Here is a 22,100-nt window from a genome sequence, read left to right as displayed (position 1 = left end):
TACTATCCTCAGCGGGTGGGTGCTGAACAAGGTGCAGCACGCGTCTGGCGGTGGTCTGGTCCAGGGCAGCGACCACATGGTAGAATTTGGTCGTGTCGAATGAAATCTGGCAGAGGTGAAACTGGGCCTCCGCGTGGCCAAACCAGGCTCCGGCTCCTGAACCCAGAATTCAGGCAGTTTTACGGCTATAGCGCTGATGCCAGGCTCGCTCGTGATGGGTTCAAAGATGTTTGAACCAGTCGGGGTCACCAATTGTAGCGGTGGCTACACTGCTCCTGCAATAACACACACAACCAGACGGGTTGAGCTCAGTGAGCAGACTGGTTTATTGCAGGCTGCTGGGTTGCACTTATACTCCCAGCCTGGACCTGGCTGAGGACGCGCTAGAGGGTACTGACATCACCCGGACATCACGTGGTTCCCCCAACGTGTGTTTCTGAACCCCATGCTGGTAGGAAGGGAAACCCCCGACAGTGCCATTTTGGCCAGCTGCCCTGCCGCGTGGCTTACAAGCAGGGCCAGTTCGCCTGTCTTGTAGTGAGCCGTCACACCTCCAAGTTTATTGGTTGTAGGGAATTCTTATTACTGTGCACAGAATTTAACATTTATAAAGTTCACCAGGCTTTGGTGCTTGAAAGGTAAATGGTTACTGCTCAGGAAGGCTCTTGTTGGTTTTCAGAGAGAGATTTGTTGTCCCAGGACATCCACAACTGATGTACTTCCATCAGCCACTCCAGTGTCTTGCTGATGAAACTTGCCCCTTCAGGTTCTCCAGATGATAACCTCTTTCTTTCAGGTCACCACAGAGTCTTTTTGTTTCTCTTATTCCAAGTGAAACATTAGACAGCCAGTCCTCTCCTCTTGCAAGAACTTGGTTGATAGGTAGTTCACAAAAGATTTTTGTCTGCAATCCAATAATATGCTGTGTAAATTCTGATTTTATTTACCATGTGTGAATGCTTAACTACTGATCTTTTAACTAAAACGTTTAATTGGGGGGGGGGGGGGGGGCATATGGTTGTGGGGGAATCTATTGGAGAGTACAATTTGTAGGCATTTGAGAAAAAGTATCAGCCTAATGATGACACATGTTTTGATCAAATAGGTCAGATATTTTTCCTTTGATGTGCACCTGTTTCAGCAAACTTGTTCCAGAATAAGTGATGAGCATTAATGTTGCCAGATTTGAGTTGAAAGGGAAATAAAAAGAGTGCAAAACAAAAAGTACAAGTAGATCCTTATGTTAAATCAAGCCATAAATTTGGATTGTGAGGTGCTGATCGAGTTGCTTTTACCTAAGTTTTATGTTAATCTTCAAAATAAAAGTCTGATTTTGATTTCAGTTTTGTAGCACTTTAATTTCTACTTTGAAACACTGCAATGCCATAAGAATTGCATGTTAATCAGTCAATTTTATTTTGTTCAAGATAATTTTGAATTCTATTATAGACCATTAAGTATTTCTTTTAGGATGATTGTTCAGTGTTCAAGTGTTTGATAAGTGTGCAGTAGCTGTTGTTGATAAAGCAAGCAGATTCTGAGACTTTTTTTAAAATTCCAGTTATCCTGAGAGCTGTTCATGAAATGGTGCTGAAGTTTTCTTGTGCAGTAGGAAGGGATAGCATTCAGCCTCCAAAATTGAGTTAAAATTGTAATTTAAAAACGTATGCAGTGGTTCACAACTTGAGGCATTTCTAGGTTTTATATTGTGTCGTATATAAACTACACGAGGATGAATTTATCACGTGCGTGATCTATTTGAGTTTTTGTGCAGCTAGACAGAAAAAAATGGGGAAAGTCTCAATCACTGAAATTAGTGAGAGGCAATAAGTAAGAAACATAAATAATCAATTCATATGAATATGTTTATTTTAGACCTTTCAAAGGCAACCAAATCTGCATTTTCATTTGTTTTCAATCGCAAATTGAAATTGTTTTCAAATTCACAGAATTAATTGATTTCTTGATCAACTGTTGGCATGACATCTTGTTCAAAGCAAAAAAAAATCAAACTATTTTTCAAGGCAGCACAGAGGAATGTGAATGCTCGTAACTTAACATTTTGATAAATTTGTATGCAGACAAAGCTTGAAATGCATCTCATCAAATGTAAAATTGAGGTATTTGAAGCAGCTATGCATCTTAGGTATGTATCTTAGGAGCAAGATTGTTCTTAAAAGAGATCAAGGTCCAGGTTGTTCAGTCATGATTGGAAATTCATACAAGACAACCATTGTAACAGGATGGATCTGAAAGAGACATCAGCAGGTGAAACCAATATACATTAAGCTAGGAAGATGAAAAGGTTGGAAAATAACAGTGGAGTAATATCATCTTCAGTGTGCTGATTTTTAAAAAAAAACAAAGAACATACACACAAATTTGGGTTCAATGGAAGAAGAAAATATTGTGACAGTCAAGGATATTTCAGCTTGATGATTATGAAAGAAATTGAACATCAAAATAAAAACTGGAATGGATATATTTAGTTATTTCCTTGTATTGCTCATTTCAGTTTTGAGGAATAATGTAGTAAATGAATATTTTGTAAATAGCTATTATGTATTTTAACTCATTGACAGGCTTAAAGGGTGACAAACAAAACCCTGTTTTGAACTGTCAGCAATAGAGAGAATGGTTTAAAAAAAATTGACACTCACAAGCTATGGATTGGACAAATGCATATGCTGGAGGCATCAGCCTGCAGATCAGCCTTCACTATGACTTAGCTTCCTTTTTAGCAGCAAAACCTCCACAGATGTCAGAACCTAATGGTGCCTACTCACCTACCCTTATTATTACACAGTCTCTTGTTAGAGTTGGTCATTGCCTGTCAGTTATTGAGTGAACGTTATCACTCATCAACCCAAATATTGTGTGTTGTTTAGGTCTTGCTGCTTCATTTTCTGAGGAGATGCAAATGAAATTGAAAATGTGTGATCATCACCAATTGAGATCTTGTAATGGAAGAAAGTTCAGTGATAAAGCAGATGGAATAAAGTTGGAAAATATTGGAAACACTCAGCAGGACGGGCAACATCCAATAAGAACAGTTAATGTTTCACATCTGAGTGTTTCCTGTTTCTATGTATTTCAACAGATGCTGTATATTTCAAGCATTTTCTGTTTTTATTTCAGATTTCAGCATCTGTACTTTTGTTTTCATGAAGCAGATGGAGATGCTTTGGTGAAGACAGTTGTCTGAATAACTCTTGCAATATCCTACAACGGATGATTGACTTAAAAAAAAATTGCAGGTCATTTCCTTTCATAAGAAAGATGTCCATCCAGTGTCCCATCTTTCAGATTTATTTTTAAATGTTAGTATCTATGCCTAAGTGGTAACAACATAATTAAATGATTCATAATTTTCAGTTTTTTTCCCTCATTGTCAGGCTGCTCTTGTTGGAGGTACAACAATGATAATGGGCTACGTACTGCCAGATAAAGAGACTTCACTTTTCGATGCCTATGAAAAATCTAGAAATCTAGCAGATCCCAAAGTCTGCTGTGACTATTCTCTTCACGTTGGTGTGACTTGGTGGGCTCCACAGGTAGGTTTGTATTTTATTGTCTACTTTTACAAAAGTTGTCTTTGTTTAGTGTCACAGATTTATGTTAATCTTTAATGTTAAACTATATTTCTCATATATAAAAATGTCTTAGTAAAGTAAATAATAGAGTTAATATATCTGCATTTTTAGTAAGTTAGCTGAGGGTTGGTACAAGTCACTGGACTTTTATACAGAACCAATATTTTCAGAAAAGAATGCTCATTCTGGACGTGTCTGGGGAAGGACAGACCTAATGGATTTCAAGTGGGTCATAATTATTCAAGAAATGTTGAAGGAAGCCATCTGTTTTTAACCAAAGCCACTGGAACAGAAATGAGGTCAGAGGTAGTTATGGATATGGAATGGTTTTGAAAAGAACAGAATTTTGGTAGAAATTAAACTGGTCATGTGGTTTCCAAGAATTGGAACTCACCTCAATGATAATGTAATGGTTACATAATTTGGAGAAATATATTACTGAGTTCAGTTTTGGAATAGTTCAGTTTTCTTTCTCCCTCCCCCCCCCTCCCCCACCAGGTCACAGCAGGCACCAGCCAGGGGTTTACTTGTGACTCCAGCGCATAAGCACTGACATCACAGGGGTAACCGGGTTGGCCATTTTGCTATTCAAGTTACCAGTAGATATGGCCTAGTTAAGTTTAACTGTGTTCCCTGGCCTACTTCTGAGGTAGGTCTGGGACCTAGTTGGATTAGCCCACATTAACCTTTTAAGATGCCATGTGAGTGGGTTGAATGCCTGGTTAACCCCATTTTACATGACAGCTTGAAAGGGCCAAGTGAAGTTACTTGGAGAGACCAGTGCCAGGATCTTGGAAGCTTTGTCGAGGCCACCCAATTTGAGTCTTGCCTGCAAAAAGACCAGAAGTGTTATGATCACAGTTCATGTGGATGGACTTTTCTTCAAGGCAATGCAAGAAGAATTGGTGAGTCTGTAGCAGCGACAACTCCAGTCTCCCCATCAGTTCAACATTAATTCTGGGCTTCAAATTTCAAAGGCCAATACTTCAACACTGAATTTGAAAGACTAAACTTTGAAGTAACTTTGTAGATTTTGGCCTGGAGTGTAATGGTTTGGGAATATCTCACACACAGACACACACATACGCAGAGAGAGAGAGAGAGACAGGTACGTGCAAAGCAAGGGGGAGGGGCGCGCGCGCAGACTCCTATGTGTAGCTGGGGATAGATTTGGTTTTGAGGATAGTTTGAGTTAACACTAGAGCTTAAGAGTAAGAAATTAAATTAGTGGTTTCAAATTAAAACCTGTCTGATTCATTGTCTATTGCTGATCGTTACATGTGGTTTTTAATAGAAATCAAAACCCATGTGACATCGGTTGAAACCTTGTGAAAGAAAGGGTTGAGTTACAGTAACCAGAATTGGTGCTGTTACTGTGTGTTACCCTGTGAAAAGGAGAACACAGAATCAGTGGCTTTCGATATAAGGAAAACCACTGGGTCTATTTTTGCATTGCCACTTCATTTAACCCTTGTCTGGTTTGTGACTTCATTGTGGAAGAAGCTAACTGCATTTGTTTAACTCTTGTCTGGGTTTGCGAATTCATAATGGAATAAAATAACTATTGTGAGTAAAGAATCCTGATATTTAAAAGCACTTTATAATTATTTCTGAACTGAGAATTTAAGACCTTCAAGCAAGATTAAAATAATGCTGAACTTTTTAAAGGTCGTCTTTTCAGAATGGGACTTGAATTATACATACAGTTACATCTGCACATAGTGGGGTTAAATTTAGAGTTAAGTTTAGAGATAAGTAAGAAATGGTTATTGATAGTTTTATTAAAAAGTATTATTTTGAATTTACCATTGTTTGATGAATTTTCCATTGCTGTTCCTATGTTAATGCTAACAAAGTCCCTTTAGTTCTAAACAAAATTTAAAAATGTTGTTAGTTAGCTGTATTAGGAAGTATGAGATGGTTTTTCAAATTAAATGGAACTGAACAATAGTGTTGAAGACTTACCATTGAAAACATGATCATAATAATATTGACAATTGAATGAAGAGGTTAGTTCATTGAAATAAGATTAACAAGGAATTGGTTAAACATAAATGACCAATTCCTAAATGATTTGGTACTTGAGTTAGTGTCATGCAGCCTGTCTCATGATCCAGGGTGTCAAAAGTCATGAGATGCAATCCACCTCTTAGCAAACATTGAAACTTTGCCAGTGTCTAATTTGATGCTCTTAAAAGCTTTGTGGGCTTCCTCTGACAAAGGAAAAACAGTAGTTTTAAAAAGTGGTCATGCCTTGTCTGCATAGTTAGGCACCCACTATGCTTAATAAGAGAAGAAGCCCAGACAGCGTTTGAGAGACTTCTATGTGGTTGGGGAGGCAGTTCCATGAGAGGTTTCATTCTTTCAGGGTCGGAGCTGAATTCACCCCTTTTGACAACATAGCCCAGTATAGCCAGGCGCTTAGTGCAATACACGCAATTGTCTTCGTTAAAGGTTAAGTTTAGATCTTTGGCCATCTGAGGAATTTATTCAAATTATAATCATGATCCTCCAGGGTTTTTCCACATATGGTGACATTGTCCAAATAGGGAGAAGTGGCCTGTAAGTCGTGTGCATCCACCAACCTATCCATTTTTCTCTGGAAAACAGTTACTCCATTGGTAACTCCAAATGGAACCATTGATCATGTTGTTAAGAAGAAAAATAGCCTCCATATTTTTCTCTTTCTAGAGCTACTTTTATTTCACGTCAGCCCTGAGACAAGGCTTTGTTGTTTGTGCACTTTTAAATGTGTATGCATATGTGCATTGGTTGTGTAATAATAAGCTTATATTGGGAAAAGCATGAAGGGAGGATTTATTTATATTCACATCTTCACAATACAGAAGATCAGCCTTGCAACACTGTGGAATTTCACCATCTTCATTTCCCACCCTTCTAATACATCTAATATCCCTTTGTCTGTAATTCCAAAAACGGAACTTTTTTTTACTGCACGTACAATATATTTTCAGTTGTTTAGCTTAGTTCGAGCTAGTTTATGTTTGAAGTTTTACTGTGTTTTACTTAAAAACCAGGCATTGTCCTCCAGCAGAATTTCAGCAACCCTGCTGAAGAGGTATTTGACCGAGAGAGCAGCTCTGGGAGAGGGCAGCGGTGTGACTCGGCCGGGCGAGCGGGGAGAGGGCAGCGGTGTGACTCGGCCGGGCGAGCGGGGAGAGGGCAGCGGTGTGACTCGGCCGGGCGAGCGGGGAGAGGGCAATGGCGTGACTCAGCCGGGTGAGCGGGGAGAGGGCAGCGGCGTGACTTGAGCGGGGAGAGGGTGACGGCACGACTCGGCCGGGCGAGTGGGGAAAGAGCGGTCTCACTTCATTGACCGCCCCCCCCCCCACCATCCAATGCCATCACAACCCCCCCCTCCCATGCGCAATTAATTAAAAGTACCACTGTTTTAATATTATTCTGTAATCCAAAAAATTATGAAATCCAAAGTGTCTGATCCCAAAGATTTTGGATAAAAGATAAAGCACCTGTATTTTAATCTGATTAAGACTCATTGCATCTGACTCTGAGCTAGATATAATACTCTCCATTATTGGTATTTGTTGAAAGCTGTTGTGGATATCTCCAGTTACACTCGATTACCTTTTGCTATTCACTCAAATTCTGATTATATCTTTAGGTCATAAGGTCTTTTTATCTATTCTGAGCCCTGTACAATCAATGCCTAATAGTTCTTAGATGTATGCCAAATAAAGAACAATCCCTGATGCCCATCAGGTCCTTGTTTCTGTTAAAGGTTCTAAATATCCCCTTTTTCCTCCCCTCTCCCCCATGACCCTTTTAATACATTAACAATGAATACTTGATTCAGTCATTCTATTATTTGTCATTGTGAAGCTTATTGCAAATAGCAATTCTTTTGCTTCCCATATTTTGGGAAGAGTCATCTTGTAAATGCAGGTGGCATTTCATGAATGCTGTTATTGGGATCCTTATGTTGCATCTTGCCAACCAGCAAAATATTGTTTTATATGTGCATTGTCCTTCTAATCAACCAATGATGTATCCTTATGACTGTTATCTCCTACTCCATGAAGAGCTTCAAAAGCTCAATAAAGTGAATTCTCAAGGGCATTTATGGATTTTCTGTTCATGCCAACTTTCCCAGTAAAAAGAATGCATTTAAAAATTATGCTTCATTATGTACATGGTATTTGGAATTTCTGATTTTTTTGGCACTATTTAATGACTATTTGTTGAATAAAACATGATTCTTCAAAAATAATGTAAACTCTCCTTGTCCATTCAGTTCCTTGTAGAAGTGATTTGAGGTTGTAGAATCAAAGAGTAAATTTAATTATTTTTTAAATGTTATTTGCAACGTGGTAGGAGCAGATTCTGGCTAGTGAAACCCAAAACCCATCCATTCAGTATGCACCTCTTAACGTTCTCGATATGTTTAGTGAATCTGGGCTTTATGCAATGTGTATGTTGTGCGAACACCATATTATTTGTATATACTGAGCAAAGCTCTATGAGATACTGAACATGTGCCAAATTAAACTGTTCAACTTTTTTCTTCACTTTTTAAACTTTTATGTAATCACTATCTTAGCCTATATCACACACAATTAAACAAAGAGGATCAGGATCATCCACATCACTGTTCACCACTTCCTCATAGTGTCCCACTGGAAGAGTTTCAGGTTGATTAGCCTCCATTGATGAACCGTCACTCTGTAATGCCTGAAGGACCTGGTTGAGGCTCTTGGGGAGGTGTTGGCTTCTTCAGGAATATGTCCAGTGTTATTTGCCTCGTTTGCTTTTTCTTCATAAATTTCTTGATATGCAGCAGACACTGCCATGAGGATTCCTCCCTATCAGTGAAATGTGTTTAGTGTTTGGCTCCATCTCTTCAGCAAGCAGTTCAGGTCTGCAAAGAATTTGGCTAATCCCTTAACAGTGAACTTCTTCAACACCTGTTCTTCTCTGCAATTTCCTTTCCCTTGCCTCTTCTTCAGCTATTCCTCTTACTCTAGCTCCAGCAACTCTTCATTTGTTAGTTCCTCAGGAATCACCTCTAGGAGATGTCTAGGTTCAGGTTGTTTACCATGTCAACATCAGCTCTATTCGTCCTTGCAATCTCATCATCCTTTTCAATTCTCTTGAAGTCATGCACATACCACTTCACTATTTTATTCCATATTGCCATTCATGAACTCTTAGGTCACATCATCCCAGGCCCAAGGAAGGTTCTTTATGCAGTAGAAAATGTTGCACTCCTTCCAGAACTGCATCAGTGTCCTGCCAGAGTCAACAGTTGCAGCAACGGTCTGAGCAAAGGTTGTTCTCAGGTAATAAGCCTTGAAATCTGCAATAACCCCTTGGTCCATTGGCTGGATTAAAGAGGTGATGTCTGGTGGGAGAAACACCAGTTTACTATTGAGGTGGAGGTCACTAATGAAAGGGAGATGTCCTGGAGCATTGTCTGCAGTTAGCAAAATCTTGAAAGGTACACCTTCTTCCAAGTAGTACTTCTCGATTACACTGGCATAGCAATTGAGAAGGGCATCCTGAAACAGCATTTGAGTGTCATCAGGACTTTTTATTGGTCCTGTAATAAACCAGTAAGGTGTGTTTGTTAATGTCTTGAAAGCCCTGGAGTTTTCACTCTGCCAAATAAGAAATGGCTTTAACTTGTTGTAATGCACTCTTGAGCAGAAAAGCAGGCACAAAATATAGTCTGTTCAACAGGATTTATTCCACACAAACTTCCACAAAGCTGGCTGTGAGAATAGCTGTGCTGGCTCTGAGACTAACCTCGAGGGGCTGGATGTAGCTTGTATCCCGGAGGGTGATTGGCAGCCGACCGGGTGGGGGTTGCTCCATTCAGGTCAGCTAATTGACAGCCGGCCAGGTGTTGCCTTGTCCTCCAGTGCTCTTCCTGCAGGTACACAGGTTGCCCCCTGCAGTAGGCTAGTGGTGTATCACCACTCTTGTAATGTTACGTCGCAGACCAGTGGCAATGGAAATTCACTAAGGCAGTATTATATTTTTCTTTTAAAACACTATTTATTAGTAACTACTAATGATATAACACATTAGTCAAATCAAAACCAATTGTGTGAGAGAGAGTGTGTGCGTGCGAGGGCGGGCGAGGGTGAGGGCGGGCGAGGGCGAGTAGGAGGGATGCCTCAAGCACAATTCTGAAAAGTCATTCCAAGTTCACTATTAAAATTCCATTGTCCAGACACAAACTTTTAAACTAATGCACACAAGTTATCACGAAGGAGATGGGAGACACTTTGTAACCATACTGCCGAAAACTCACAAATCCTCATTGATTTTCTTCCAGAGAAATACCTTTTAATTTGAATGGTTATCACAACTCCTGATGCTTCCAAAACCCAGTTCTGGATCAATCAAATTAACCATTATTTTGGTCCAATACAGCATTTCTCCTGCTTCCAGGTTAATCAAAGTAACTTTTCCTTTGGTCATGGTGGGGTTCAGTAATTCTCCTGACAGGGAGAATCAGTTGAATTGTCCATGATCACACAGTCATTCCTGTTCCATATTCAATGAGATGGCCATTGGTCAATAAAGTGCTGTTCCTATCCCAGAAAAAGCACCTAATATCTTTCCTCCTCTTCAAACTAGCAAATTTGGGTAGAACCAATACTAGCTGATGCCACCCAGTCTCTCCAAAGCTGAGAAAGGTTGAAGCCAATACTAGCCCCCTCGACCCCCCCCCCACCCCTGAAATGCATCATCGTATTTATTCCATCTATTTATTTGTTTATTTTATGTAGCATCAATCAGTGATACACATCCAGCCCACGCATGGGAAAAGATTACCCTCCCCTGATCTAAAGCTTCAACAAATTTTACTGCTGCCTTTGCATCAGCACTCGTAGACTCAGCACTCACTTTCACATTACAGCGAAAAACATGGTTTGAAGCTCCTGAACCACCCTCACTTAGCACTAAACTCGATATTATTTGGTCCTGCAATTTGTTTAAGATCTGGAACAAACATTGTGCCTTAGCAGTGATCGTCAGCGTGCTGAGAAGGACTCGCTTTTGTGTTTGCTAATGACATGGACTGAGGACCAATTTCTCTATATCCGATATGGGTCCCTCTCGCATTTTCATTTGCCTTGTAGCTTTCAGTGAAGCTGATCCTTTAACAGCTTGGAGAATATTTTCTTTGTTTTTGAGGATCGTCGTGATGGTCGAGTGCAACAAGCCATAATTGCAAGGAATACCATTCACTGTTTTTCCACCTTACTTTGTATTGCTTAATAACCTTATGTTTCACTTCCAAATTGATACTTCTTCTTTGCTTCCTGCTGCTGTTATCACTAGCACTGGTTTTGCTACGCTTGGGAACCATGATAGATAGAAAGTACAGTACTTACATACATGCCTTTGTTTACAAAAGACATGAAATAGATGTGTTGGGTGCAGGAAGTTGTTGCGTACGTCTGGTTATGTCTGCTACATCCCCTTCTCAGATTAGGATTTCTGAACTCTATTATAACCTTATGGGACCATGGGCGATGGACAATTATGTGTTCAGACGTTGCCTAAACAGACATTAAGTAGCACATCCCTGTACACCCAATGAACCTACAACTCCGTACGTTTTGAAGGGTGGGAGGAAACCAGAGCACCTGGGGGAAACTCACACGGGTTACAGGTGCATGCACGAATATCTTGCAGACAGCACCAGATTGAAAACCGAGTTGCTGCCACTAATAGCGATGGACTAACCATGCTGCTCAGTAGTTGAAACTGCAGTCAAGAAGATTGGTTTATTTTGCACGTGAGCTTAGTTAATGCTGATATTAATGTGGATTCTTGTGGACCATTAATGACAAAAAATTAGTAAAATGTAAGGTCTGTTAATCTTTATTGCAAAGGGAGTAAGTTTGCAAAGTTTTGCTGCAGTAATAAAGGGTGCACACCTTGAGAACTCTTGTTTCTCATTGCCTTTGAACAAGTAGGTGAGGAATAAGTTGGCTGTTCTGTGAGGAAATATTGAGTAGAATAAGCTTTTATTCTCTTGAATTTTTGCAAATAAGAAAATGTTATAGTAATGTCAGTGAAGGAATACAAAAGAGAATTGGAATAGTTTCTGAGAGGCTATTTGTTCTCAGTAAAATGATTAGATGTGGGGCTCATTTCTGAGGGTGAAGGATCAGCCAGTCAGGAGTGAAATATGAAATATTCCAACTTGGTTTGTGAATCTTTTGAAATTCTCATCCTAGGGTAGAGGACTGTGGTTGACCAGGTTGATATTTAGATTAAAAGCATGAAGGATGAAGTTCAATCATGATATTGTGTCCTATTATTATAATTTTACTGACTTTTTGAACTGTGAGCAAGTTTGAGCCAAATCATCAATCCATGTTTTTTTAAAATTCAGGTACAACTTGAAATGGAAGAACTTGTGAAGGAACATGGAGTGAATTCATTCCAAACCTACATGACGTACAAGGACCAATACATGCTACGTGATAATGAACTTTACCAGGTTTTTCGTGCATGTAAAATTCTGGGTGCCATAGCTTGTGTTCATGCTGAAAATGGAGACCTTGTGGCAGAGGTAACTGTTCAGATTTTAAAAAACTACATGACACATTACCAATTTAAAATATTTGAAATTCTACCACAAACACCATTAAAAAATTAAATGTAATGTAATGTATCATTACAGAGAAGGTGACAGAATTTGAGTTGCCTTTTGAAACCTTAATGTGTCCATGAATATTGATATCCTTCGATGCCCGGCTTCCTGCAGTAGACTGAATCAATTTGAGCCAATTTCACTCCAAGGGAGATTAAAGCTGTGATTTTTTTTTCAGGGTGCAAAAGAAGCTCTTGAATTGGGAATCACTGGGCCCGAGGGAATAGACATCAGCAGGCCTGAGGAGGTTGGTCACGTTAAAATGATTACAGGCTGTGTCCGCAAGTATGAAATTAATTTATCAATACTGTGGTTGCGTATCTTCTGATGCATTGACAATGTTTGCTTATTCATGTTTGCAAATGAGCAAGAACAGTTTTTTAGGTGTCAAAGTGAAAGTACAGACTGATGACAACAAGTATTTCGTTAGTGTGAAATACAACAGGAAATATAAATATTTTGTTCTATCTGATAATTGTGATATTCTGACTGTATTAAAGGCTTTGGAAATCCAGAAGTGAAATTTCACCTCTTTGTCTGGGTGGGGGAAATCATAATTTGAAGGCAGTAGTTTCCCTTATTCTGTTCTCATGAACTTTTTTTAAAAAAAACTCCCTTGGATTAAGCTATATATTGAAATGAAAAATGCTGCAGATCTAAAATAAAAACATGGTAATATGGTTTAAAAATTTAACAGATCAGTTAACAACTGTGGAGAAACAAATAGGCTTGTTTTTTCAGGTCATTAAATTATCAGAAATGGAAGAAGTGAGAATGCAAGTGTTTTTGAAGGTGGATGGTTGGAGAGAATAAAGGAACAAAGGAATATCTATGATAGGATGTTGAAGCCAAATAAATTGTAGGTGATTTTCCAAGGAAACAATGAGAAAAGAAAGGAATCTTTGAAAGGCTGATGTAGTCAAGATGGTCATTAAAGTCTTTGGACTTGTCATGAATATTATTTGCAAACCTATTCCCTGATACTGAGGAGAAAGAATCAAATACTTTGGCCCATATTTTTGTTCTACTCTGGCACTTTCTCTTAACCCTTTCTCTCGTATATTGACTGTAATAGTGCTGCTCCCTGCAATGATACAGATCTTGGAGTATTCTGACTGGTTGCATCTCTATCTGATTTGGAAGTGCCAATGTACAGGACAGGAAAAGATTACTCGGCAAGCTCCATCATGGGCATTAGTCTTCACTCCATTAAGGATATCTTTAAGCGGCAGTGTCTCAAGATTGGAGCCTCACCATCCAGACCATGCCATTTTCTTATTGCTACCATCAGGAAGGAGGTCCAGGAGCCTTAAAACGCACACCCATCATAACAAAAACCCCTTTTTCCCCTCTGCCATCAGATTTCTGAATGGACAATGAATTTATAGATACCTCAATTTTTTCTCTTTATTTTGCACTAATTACTTATTTTTAAATTTTGTTTTTAAAGAACTGTAATTTAAAGCAATTTTGCATTTGTAATCCACAATTTTTCTTTGGCTTGGCTTCGCGGACGAAGATTTATGGAGGGGTAATGTCCACGTCAGCTGCAGGCTCGTTGGTGGCTGACAAGTCCGATGCGGGACAGGCAGACACGGTTGCAGCGGTTGCAAGGGAAAATTGGTAGGTTGGGGTTGGGTGTTGGGTTTTTCCTCCTTTGTCTTTTGACAGTGAGGTGGGCTCTGCGGTCTACTTCAAAGGAGGTTGCTGCCCGCCGAACTGTGAGGCGCCAAGATGCACGGTTTGAGGCGAGATCAGCCCACTGGCGGTGGTCAATGTGGCAGGCACCAAGAGCTTTCTTTAGGCAGTCCTTGTACCTCTTCTTTGGTGCACCTCTGTCTCAGTGGCCAGTGGAGAGCTCGCCATAGAACACGATCTTGAGAAGGCGATGGTCCTCCATTCTGGAGACGTGACCTACCCAGCGCAGTTTGATCTTCAGCAGCGTGGATTCGATGCTGTCGGCCTCTGCCATCTCGAGTACTTCGATGTTGGAGATGAAGTCGCTCCAATGAATGTTGAGGATGGAGCGAAGACAACGCTGGTGGAAGCCTTCTAGGAGCCGTAGGTGATGATTCGGAGCCGAACAGGAGTGTGGGTATGACAATGGCTCTGTATACGCTAATCTTTGTGAGGTTTTTCAGTTGGTTGTTTTTCCAGACTCTTTTGTGTAGTCTTCCAAAGGTGCTATTTGCCTTGGCGAGTCTGTTGTCTATCTCGTTGTCGACCCTTGCATCCGATGAAATGGTGCAGCCGAGATAGGTAAACAATTTTGCATTTGTAATGCACAATACTGCTGCCTCAAAACAACAAATTTTGTGACACATGTTCATGATCATAAATATTTAACTATTTCATTACCTTATCTTCCTTTTTTTGCATGATCCATACGTGACTCTTTTTCTTCTGCCATCATCTCAGAGTTGAGGATTACAACCATTATCAATAACATGTCCACTGCTACTTTAATTATAAACTTCTATCCTGTTTCTGTTGACTCTAGTCCAACCTTGTATTTTTTCTGACTCTGTCGAATCTGTTCTGACGATAACACTTTCACTCTGAAGCTTCTGAGGTGCCTTTTATTTCACCATGGTTTCCCCTGTATGATAATTAAGAGTTGTCTCAGATATGTTTCCTGCTTTTTTCACTTTTCTCTCAACTCCTCTACACACCAAAAGAATAGGATCAAGACAAGGGAGACTGCGGATATTGGAATCTGGATCAAAAAAGCAACATTGGAAAAACTCATTTGGTCAATAGCATTTTTTGAAGCAAAAAGTGTATCCTGTACATTTGATGGATAATCTTTCATAACTTCCAGCATGTTCTATGAGATTCTAGCACCAGATAAGTAATTTCATCTCCCAGAATCCTTAAGGAACTATTCCTTCTGAGACTCCCTGATTCATTTTTCCTTCTCCATCAATATCCACTGACTTTCTGAGACCATGTTCCTAAGCAACTGCAGGAGATATAATATTTGCTTTTTTATTCCTGGGGGCCAAAAGACTCCTGTCAGATGAGGCAGCAATTCACTTAATTTTTCCATTTTGAATTCAGTATCCATAATGTGATGTGTGCATTAGAAAAGTCCAGTGTAAGCACAGTGGTCGCTTTGCAGAACACCTTTGTTTGGTCCACAAGGATGGCTCGCAGCTTCTAGTTGCCATTAATTTTAATCCTCCTCCCATTATCACTATGGCTTGTGTGTTTCACCTCCTATGCTGTTTCAGCATGATCTCCAGGAAAAAAACCTCATCATCTGAATGGGCATGTTGTAGCCCTCGAAATCAATATTAAATTTATTGCATTTTCTTTTGCAATTTTCTGTCAGAAGTGGCTAATCCTATCAGGGAAACCTGATAGGTCTATAAAATTATGAAAGGCCTGGGTCAGAATTTTTCTCCAAGAGTAAAAAGTCACATGCTCAAGGATGTGTATTTAAGATGAGGGGGAGATTAAAAGAGATGTGCAGGAATGTTTTTTTTAATTTTGGAGATTGGTAGATGCCTGGTATGAGCTGTCAGGACTAGTGGTCGAAGCAGATACAATAGTACTGTTTCAGAGACATCTAGATATACTATGAATATGCTGGGAACCAAGGTATATGTATCGTATACCAGCAGCAGAATTTTGGTTTAATTGGGGCATCCTGTTTGGTGCAGACATGTGGGCCGAAGGGCCTGTTCCTGTGCTTCTTTGTTCTATGTTACAAATTGTTCTGCCAAATGTTATGAGCCATATATAGGAAATTTTTTCTTATCATTTATGTTCCACAGATAAGTTTCAAAGTGAATGCAGGCAGCCCCCAGGTTACGAATGAGTTCCATTACCTAGGTCTGTCCATAAGCCAAATATGTACACAAGGCAGAACATGTACTCATGGTTCTTATTAGCCTTTGTGGGGTAACATTATGTGCATGCACGAATTGGGGGCGCAATGTGCATCGATGTGCACGTGTGAATTGGGGAACAACCAGTTCAGAAGTATGACTTGATCATAACCTGGACATTTGTAACCTGTAAAGCATTTTATAAATTGTTTTGCCAATAAAGATACAAAGTAGCCATTTTGAACTGGAATGCAGATTTTTAAGTGCAAAAGAAGCTTCTTTTTAAGTTGACAAATATAAAAAAATAGTGTTGGTTTTTAAAGTTTTTAGCAACTATTTTCAAATAAATTGTCATTTATCTTTTAAAGTTCTGTGAATTAGTAAAATGACAGGTAATTTTAAATAACATATTGCTAACTGCAAAAATTGCTAAAGCTCCACAAATGCTATCTAATATTCCTTTAATTATTTCTAATTTATTTTTGAAACCTAGTCATACACTTGTGGGGAAAGTTGAGGGATCTTTTTCCTTTTTTTCCTCAACAATTTTACTTCTTTGCTTAAAAAATATTAAAATACATCTTGTTCTCTATAGGTTGAAGCAGAAGCAACACATCGTGCCATCACAATTGCAAATCGAGTGAGTTTTTAATAATGTTTATTTCAGCATATATTCATCTTTTTAATTGGGATTTCTTATCAAATTCTTCCTGTTGCTTTTTCTTCTTTAGACCCATTGTCCATTATATTTGGTTAATATCTCAAGCAAGTCAGCAGCTAATATTATTGCTTCTGCACGAATGCATGGTAAGTTTGATTATGTTAAATCCATTGGAATTTTCACAGATATTTTGAAAAATCTATCCTTGATTATCATTTTGATATATGAGGGCTGTCTAATTTTAGTAATAAATATTCCCTTGGCATTCAGGAAGTCTAAGTTACATAAACAAAGTTCTGTTGAATAGAGTAAATTAGAGATGGAACCATAAATATGTATTTGAGGGATTATAGATTGTGGATTTTGCACAGATAATTTGCAAAGGTGAGAAACAACTTTCTTTGATAAAGCTATGGAAATTTTTGAAACAAATTTATTTATATCACTTTGTATCTTCCAAGTAAATGGAACGAAAACTGTTGGCTTTTAATATCTTGAAGTTTCTAATATGTTATAGATTACCTACAAAGCAACAACAACATTTATAAATTAATATTTCACATACCTGAGGGATTAAAATAGTCATCTGAATCTAAATGAGAAATACAAAATATAAAAAAATGTCACAAAGACAAACACTTGATTGTTGAAGTCAGGCATCAAATAAATATTCTTTCACCCTCAAGCCATCATCAATTGAGGATTGCAGGGAATTTCATTGAAAAATATGTATATTTGATTTTTAAATGATATTACTCATGCCAGCTAACAATCAAATGAAAATATACGGTCCAGAAATATAACTTAAAATCAGTCAGGACCTTATTTCCATCGTATGCTGTCTCACAGAAGTAATCAAGATCACTTGCTCATTTGCCTGATTTGTATAATCTGTTTTAATTCAGTCTTTTGTGAACTTAACTCACAGTAGCATCGATGTCAGATTTCCATCAACTACATATCTTTGCCTCAGTAGATCATGCCATGGCACATATTATCACTAAGATTGAGATAATTTTAACATTTTCAACTGGTCTTAGTTTTCATTTCTAACACTGCCCAAATTCTTCAGATCATTTCATTGCTCATAAATCAAATTAGGAATTTGTGAAAATGCAATGAACTGCCATACTGGAATCTGAAACAGAAAGTACACTACTGGAAGAACTCAGCAGGTAAAGAAACATTAGAAGACAAAGAGGAATGGTCAGAAGCTTTGGGCGAGGACCCTACATCTGGAATGAGAGCATAGAGAGAAGGTAGTCTGTATGTAGAAATGAGCAAGAGGGTTGAGAAATCACTGTTAGGTGATGGATGGAACCAAGTGAGGAGGAAAATATAAGACAAATTGAACCAGGTTGGGAGCACAAGAGGGGAAGAAAATTAGGAAGAGGGGAAAGGATAGGAAAGATAAATCAAGGGATCAGAAACCAAGGTTAATAAGTATATGGGTGATTGGCAGATGTAATGTGCATGGAGTATTATTAGTTCAGACAGGAGCATAAGGGAAGGGATGGCAAGGGTGAAGGATCCTGGGCAGACTGGTGGGAATGGGAAAGAAACAGAGAGAGAGAGAGGGGAGTTTTACCTGAAATTGGAAAATGTAATGTTCACACCATTGGGCTGATTGCCACCCAAGTAGAACGAGGTGTTCTTGTTTGCATTTGGCCTTGTCATGACAGCAGAGAATGCCAAGAACAAACAGGTCAGTATGGGAAGGGGAGTTGAAATGAGGTACTGCCAGAAGTTCAAGATGATTGTTGCAGACAGAGCACTTGTGCTCTGCAAACCATTGTGTAGTTTGCATTTGGCCTTGCCATTGTAAAGGAGGCCACATTGAAAGTACCAAATGCAGTTGCCCAAGTTGGAAAGGTGCCTGCAAATCTCTGCTTCACTTGGAACGGCTGTTTATGTCACTAATTGGTGATGAAGGAGGAGGTGTAGGGACAAATGTTGCAGTTTGTTGGGTTTCAAGGGGAAAGCCTGGGGTGGTTAGAATGATGAGTGTCAGAAATAAAACTTCTCACACATGAGTCTCTTTAAAACTGATGACACGACAAGCTTTATTTACAAGTCTGCAGAGTTGGACTCAACTGGTTTCTCACCAGTTAAGCCCCGATACATACAGTGCATTGATTTTTATACCCTTATTATTTGCCCTTCCCCTTCTTATTAATACTGTTTTAATTGGTTAGTATTACAAAAACATTCTAAGTATAACTGCATTATTAATTATCACGTTCGTTACGTACGCTGTGAACTCTACATTCACTAAATTCTGTTTCTCACACTTCTTATCAATCCTTTGTCTCCTGCATGTCTCTCACTATGACCATGAAAAGATAGGTTTAAAAAAACATATTCAGCAGATCCTTCTGTCCTTGACTGCTAGTAAACTCTCTGTCCGTTCTGGCTTCCCTGTTTATGATTAATCATCACATTTTAACTTAAGTCTTTTTAACCTAAATTCTCTATATCACAATCCACCCCTTTCTCTCTTTAAAATGTGTTGAATATATGTATAGATATGAATGGGGATTCTAAGCTAGGGAAGAGAAATGTTTTATGATACATTAATCTCACGCTGAAATAAAAGTCTTACAGGGTCTCCCATTCCCCCTGGTTGCATAGCTTGTTCGACCATGGAAATCACCAGGCTGCGTAGACAGGGAATAATACAGGGCAAAATAAGTAGGAGGAATAAAATACCTCCGATGACCCACAAGAAGGTACGCCACCAGGTTCCTCCAAACCATTTGTCCATCCAATTAAATTGTGGGAAAGGATGCCAGGTTTGAACCGGTACATGGGACAATGTACGAATATTATCAGCGATTTTACGAACGGCTTTTCCATTATCATCAATCTGTAAGCAGCAGTTAGTCAAATTAAGCTTGCCACATACACCTCCTTCCGTGGCTAGGAGATAGTCTAGGGCTAGACGGTTCTGATATATAGCAGAGCGCATTTGACCTTGCTGGGATGCAAGTAATTGCAGGGCTATAGCTGTTTGATTTGTAACAATTTCAAGCACTGCTTGTAAGCGAATTATACGATTTAACATATATATAGGAGTACGATAACCCCAAGATCCATCTTGAGCCCATGTAGCGGGACCATAATATTGAATTATGCGCTCTGGAGGCCAATCATCTCTCCATTCTCCCAAATGTACCGTGGTAGAGCGGGGTTGACGATGTAATGTATCAAAGACCTTCACGCCTAATTTATGACCGTGATCGTGGGGTAGAAGGAAAAATTCTGGGCGGATTATTCCTAGGAAACAAGTTCCACTCCACTGTGAGGGAAGACGAGTATAAGCTTTATTATCACATACCCAGAATAATCCATTTGGGGATACTCCATACCCCCTTTCCCAAACTCTTTTAAGAACAGGATTTGATTGGTATGGTCCTGTGATGGTGGAAGTGGTACAATTCCAAAACTGAATACTGCTATTAGACAGGGGTAGGCAATTAGTTTTAAAAACAGTGGATAAGAACCAAGTCTGAGGTTTAGGAAACCAAGTGAAAACACCAGGCGAAATGCGAATCCATACAGCCTTGCAGGGACTTTCTCCTACTGGGTATTTGCCGGCTCGTGAGAGACAATAAAAACCAGAGGGGACGTTAGAGAGAGACCAGGTTTCTCTTGATCTCGTTCGGTTAGTTGTCCAAATCCGGGAAATCATGGTCAATGAATTGAGGGGTTCTCCCCACCAAGGCCATTGTTCTGACATCCGTGGACCCCCGCAGACCCAACAATTGGTTACATTAAAAGTTCCTGCAATTTTAGTTGCCAGATCTACAAAAAGGTTATCTCCCCCAATTGCATTACCGAAACTTACATGGTTATTTGGATGGACTCGAACTAAGTCTGGCTGTCTTAAAGGGACAGGCAATTTCGAGTGTGGAGTGTAACTTTTCATTGGAACAGTACGTTGGTGTATGCAAAACCAGAGTCCATCAGGGCATGGTGGGCTTGAGTCACCTTTCCAACCGTTAAGAGGGAAAGGAGTGGTATTAGGAATCTGTATATAATGACCTATATTATTTCCTTCTTTTTCCACACAAGGGGTATATGGATATTGGGTGGTATTTTCTGCCCAGCATTTCTCAGGAACTGAGGTATGGGAAATGAAATTACCTTCCTTTCTTCCCCAAATGTGGTCCTGAAACAGGACCACTGTATCTCTGCATTTCTTACATTTCACACCTGATAAAGACATAGGCAAACTAAGAAAAATCAAAGAACATAACAATAACATTGTGAATTAAGTCTTTTTGCGAAATCGTAAGGTAAGAGGTTTTTCTCCAGGAATACAAGTCCAATCTGAGTTCGTATCAGGGTCCTGTGGCGCCTCTACAGGTCCCTTAAATCTGGATGCGTGTGTCCACCCCTTGAGAATCCAGTCTCCTGGTTCCACTTTGTGTAAAGAAAAGTCTAGAGGTGGTGTTTGTGCCAATAGTCCTCTCTTTCGTAAATCTGTAAGAGAGCGTGACAGTGCCTGTAAATAGTTCCTAACAAATATATCCCCTTCCCCCAAGGTGGGACACCCCTCAACTGTACTCCAGAAGGGAAGCCCAAACATCATTTCATAAGGGGACAGCCCTACATCTTTTCGTGGGGCAGTACGAATTCTCAATAAGGCCAGGGGCAGACACTTTATCCAAGGCATTTTAGTTTCCACCATTAACTTTGTCAATTGGATTTTTAGTGTTCCATTCATACGTTCGACCTTCCCTGAGCTTTGTGGATGCCAAGGGGTATGTAATTTCCAAGAGACCTGTAATGCATCACAAATCAATTGCTGGATTTTTGAAGAAAAATGTGGACCCCTGTCTGAGTCTATAGAATCCATTATACCATATCTGGGGATTATCTGCTCTAGGAGGAGGCGAGCTACTGTAGAGGCTGTAGTATTTATTGTTGGGAAGGCTTCTACCCATCGGGTAAAGTGATCTATTATCACCAACAGATATTTCCATCTTTGAACTTGAGGTAACTCTGTGAAGTCGATCTGGATACGTTGAAAAGGGCGTATGGCTAATGGTTGACCTCCCATGGTCCCTGTCCTCATTATCTTCTTATTAATTTTTGTGCATAGGTAACAATTTTGCACCTCTTGTTGGGCCAAGGTGTAGATTCCCTTACACACATATTCTCGAAGCACTGTGTCACATAAGGCTTGGGTGCCCCAGTGGCTCTGATGATGCAGGTGTTTTAAAATATTGCGAGTTATTTCTTTATTTAGAACCATTCTTCCATCTGATGTTTTCCATGTTCCATCAGGTAACTGGCTTGCGCCCAGCTGATCCATGTTCTTTTCTTCCTTAGCAGTGAAAATGGGAGCTGTC

At 39.5% G+C, this 22,100-nt stretch overlaps 1 protein-coding gene and 1 long non-coding RNA gene across 2 annotated transcripts in view; one reads left to right on the top strand and one right to left on the bottom strand.

Annotated features, from left to right (window-relative positions):
- Positions 1-22,100, bottom strand: part of LOC138736663 (uncharacterized) — an 86,963-nt gene that overhangs the window by 15,163 nt on the left and 49,700 nt on the right. The gene's annotated exons all lie outside the window — the stretch shown is intronic.
- Positions 1-22,100, top strand: part of LOC138736661 (dihydropyrimidinase-related protein 5-like) — a 63,809-nt gene that overhangs the window by 18,592 nt on the left and 23,117 nt on the right. The window contains exons 2-6 of the mRNA XM_069886535.1: positions 3,396-3,554; positions 11,989-12,168; positions 12,428-12,496; positions 16,678-16,722; positions 16,814-16,889. Of these exons, the coding sequence (XP_069742636.1) occupies positions 3,396-3,554; positions 11,989-12,168; positions 12,428-12,496; positions 16,678-16,722; positions 16,814-16,889 (529 nt within the window). The remainder of the gene's footprint in view (positions 1-3,395; positions 3,555-11,988; positions 12,169-12,427; positions 12,497-16,677; positions 16,723-16,813; positions 16,890-22,100) is intronic.

This window comes from Narcine bancroftii, chromosome 6, assembly GCF_036971445.1.
Source record: "Narcine bancroftii isolate sNarBan1 chromosome 6, sNarBan1.hap1, whole genome shotgun sequence".
NCBI classification, from domain to species: domain Eukaryota; kingdom Metazoa; phylum Chordata; class Chondrichthyes; order Torpediniformes; family Narcinidae; genus Narcine; species Narcine bancroftii.
The sequence above is the reverse complement of the archived record's forward strand: the minus strand, read 5'-3'. Positions and strand labels throughout refer to the sequence as shown.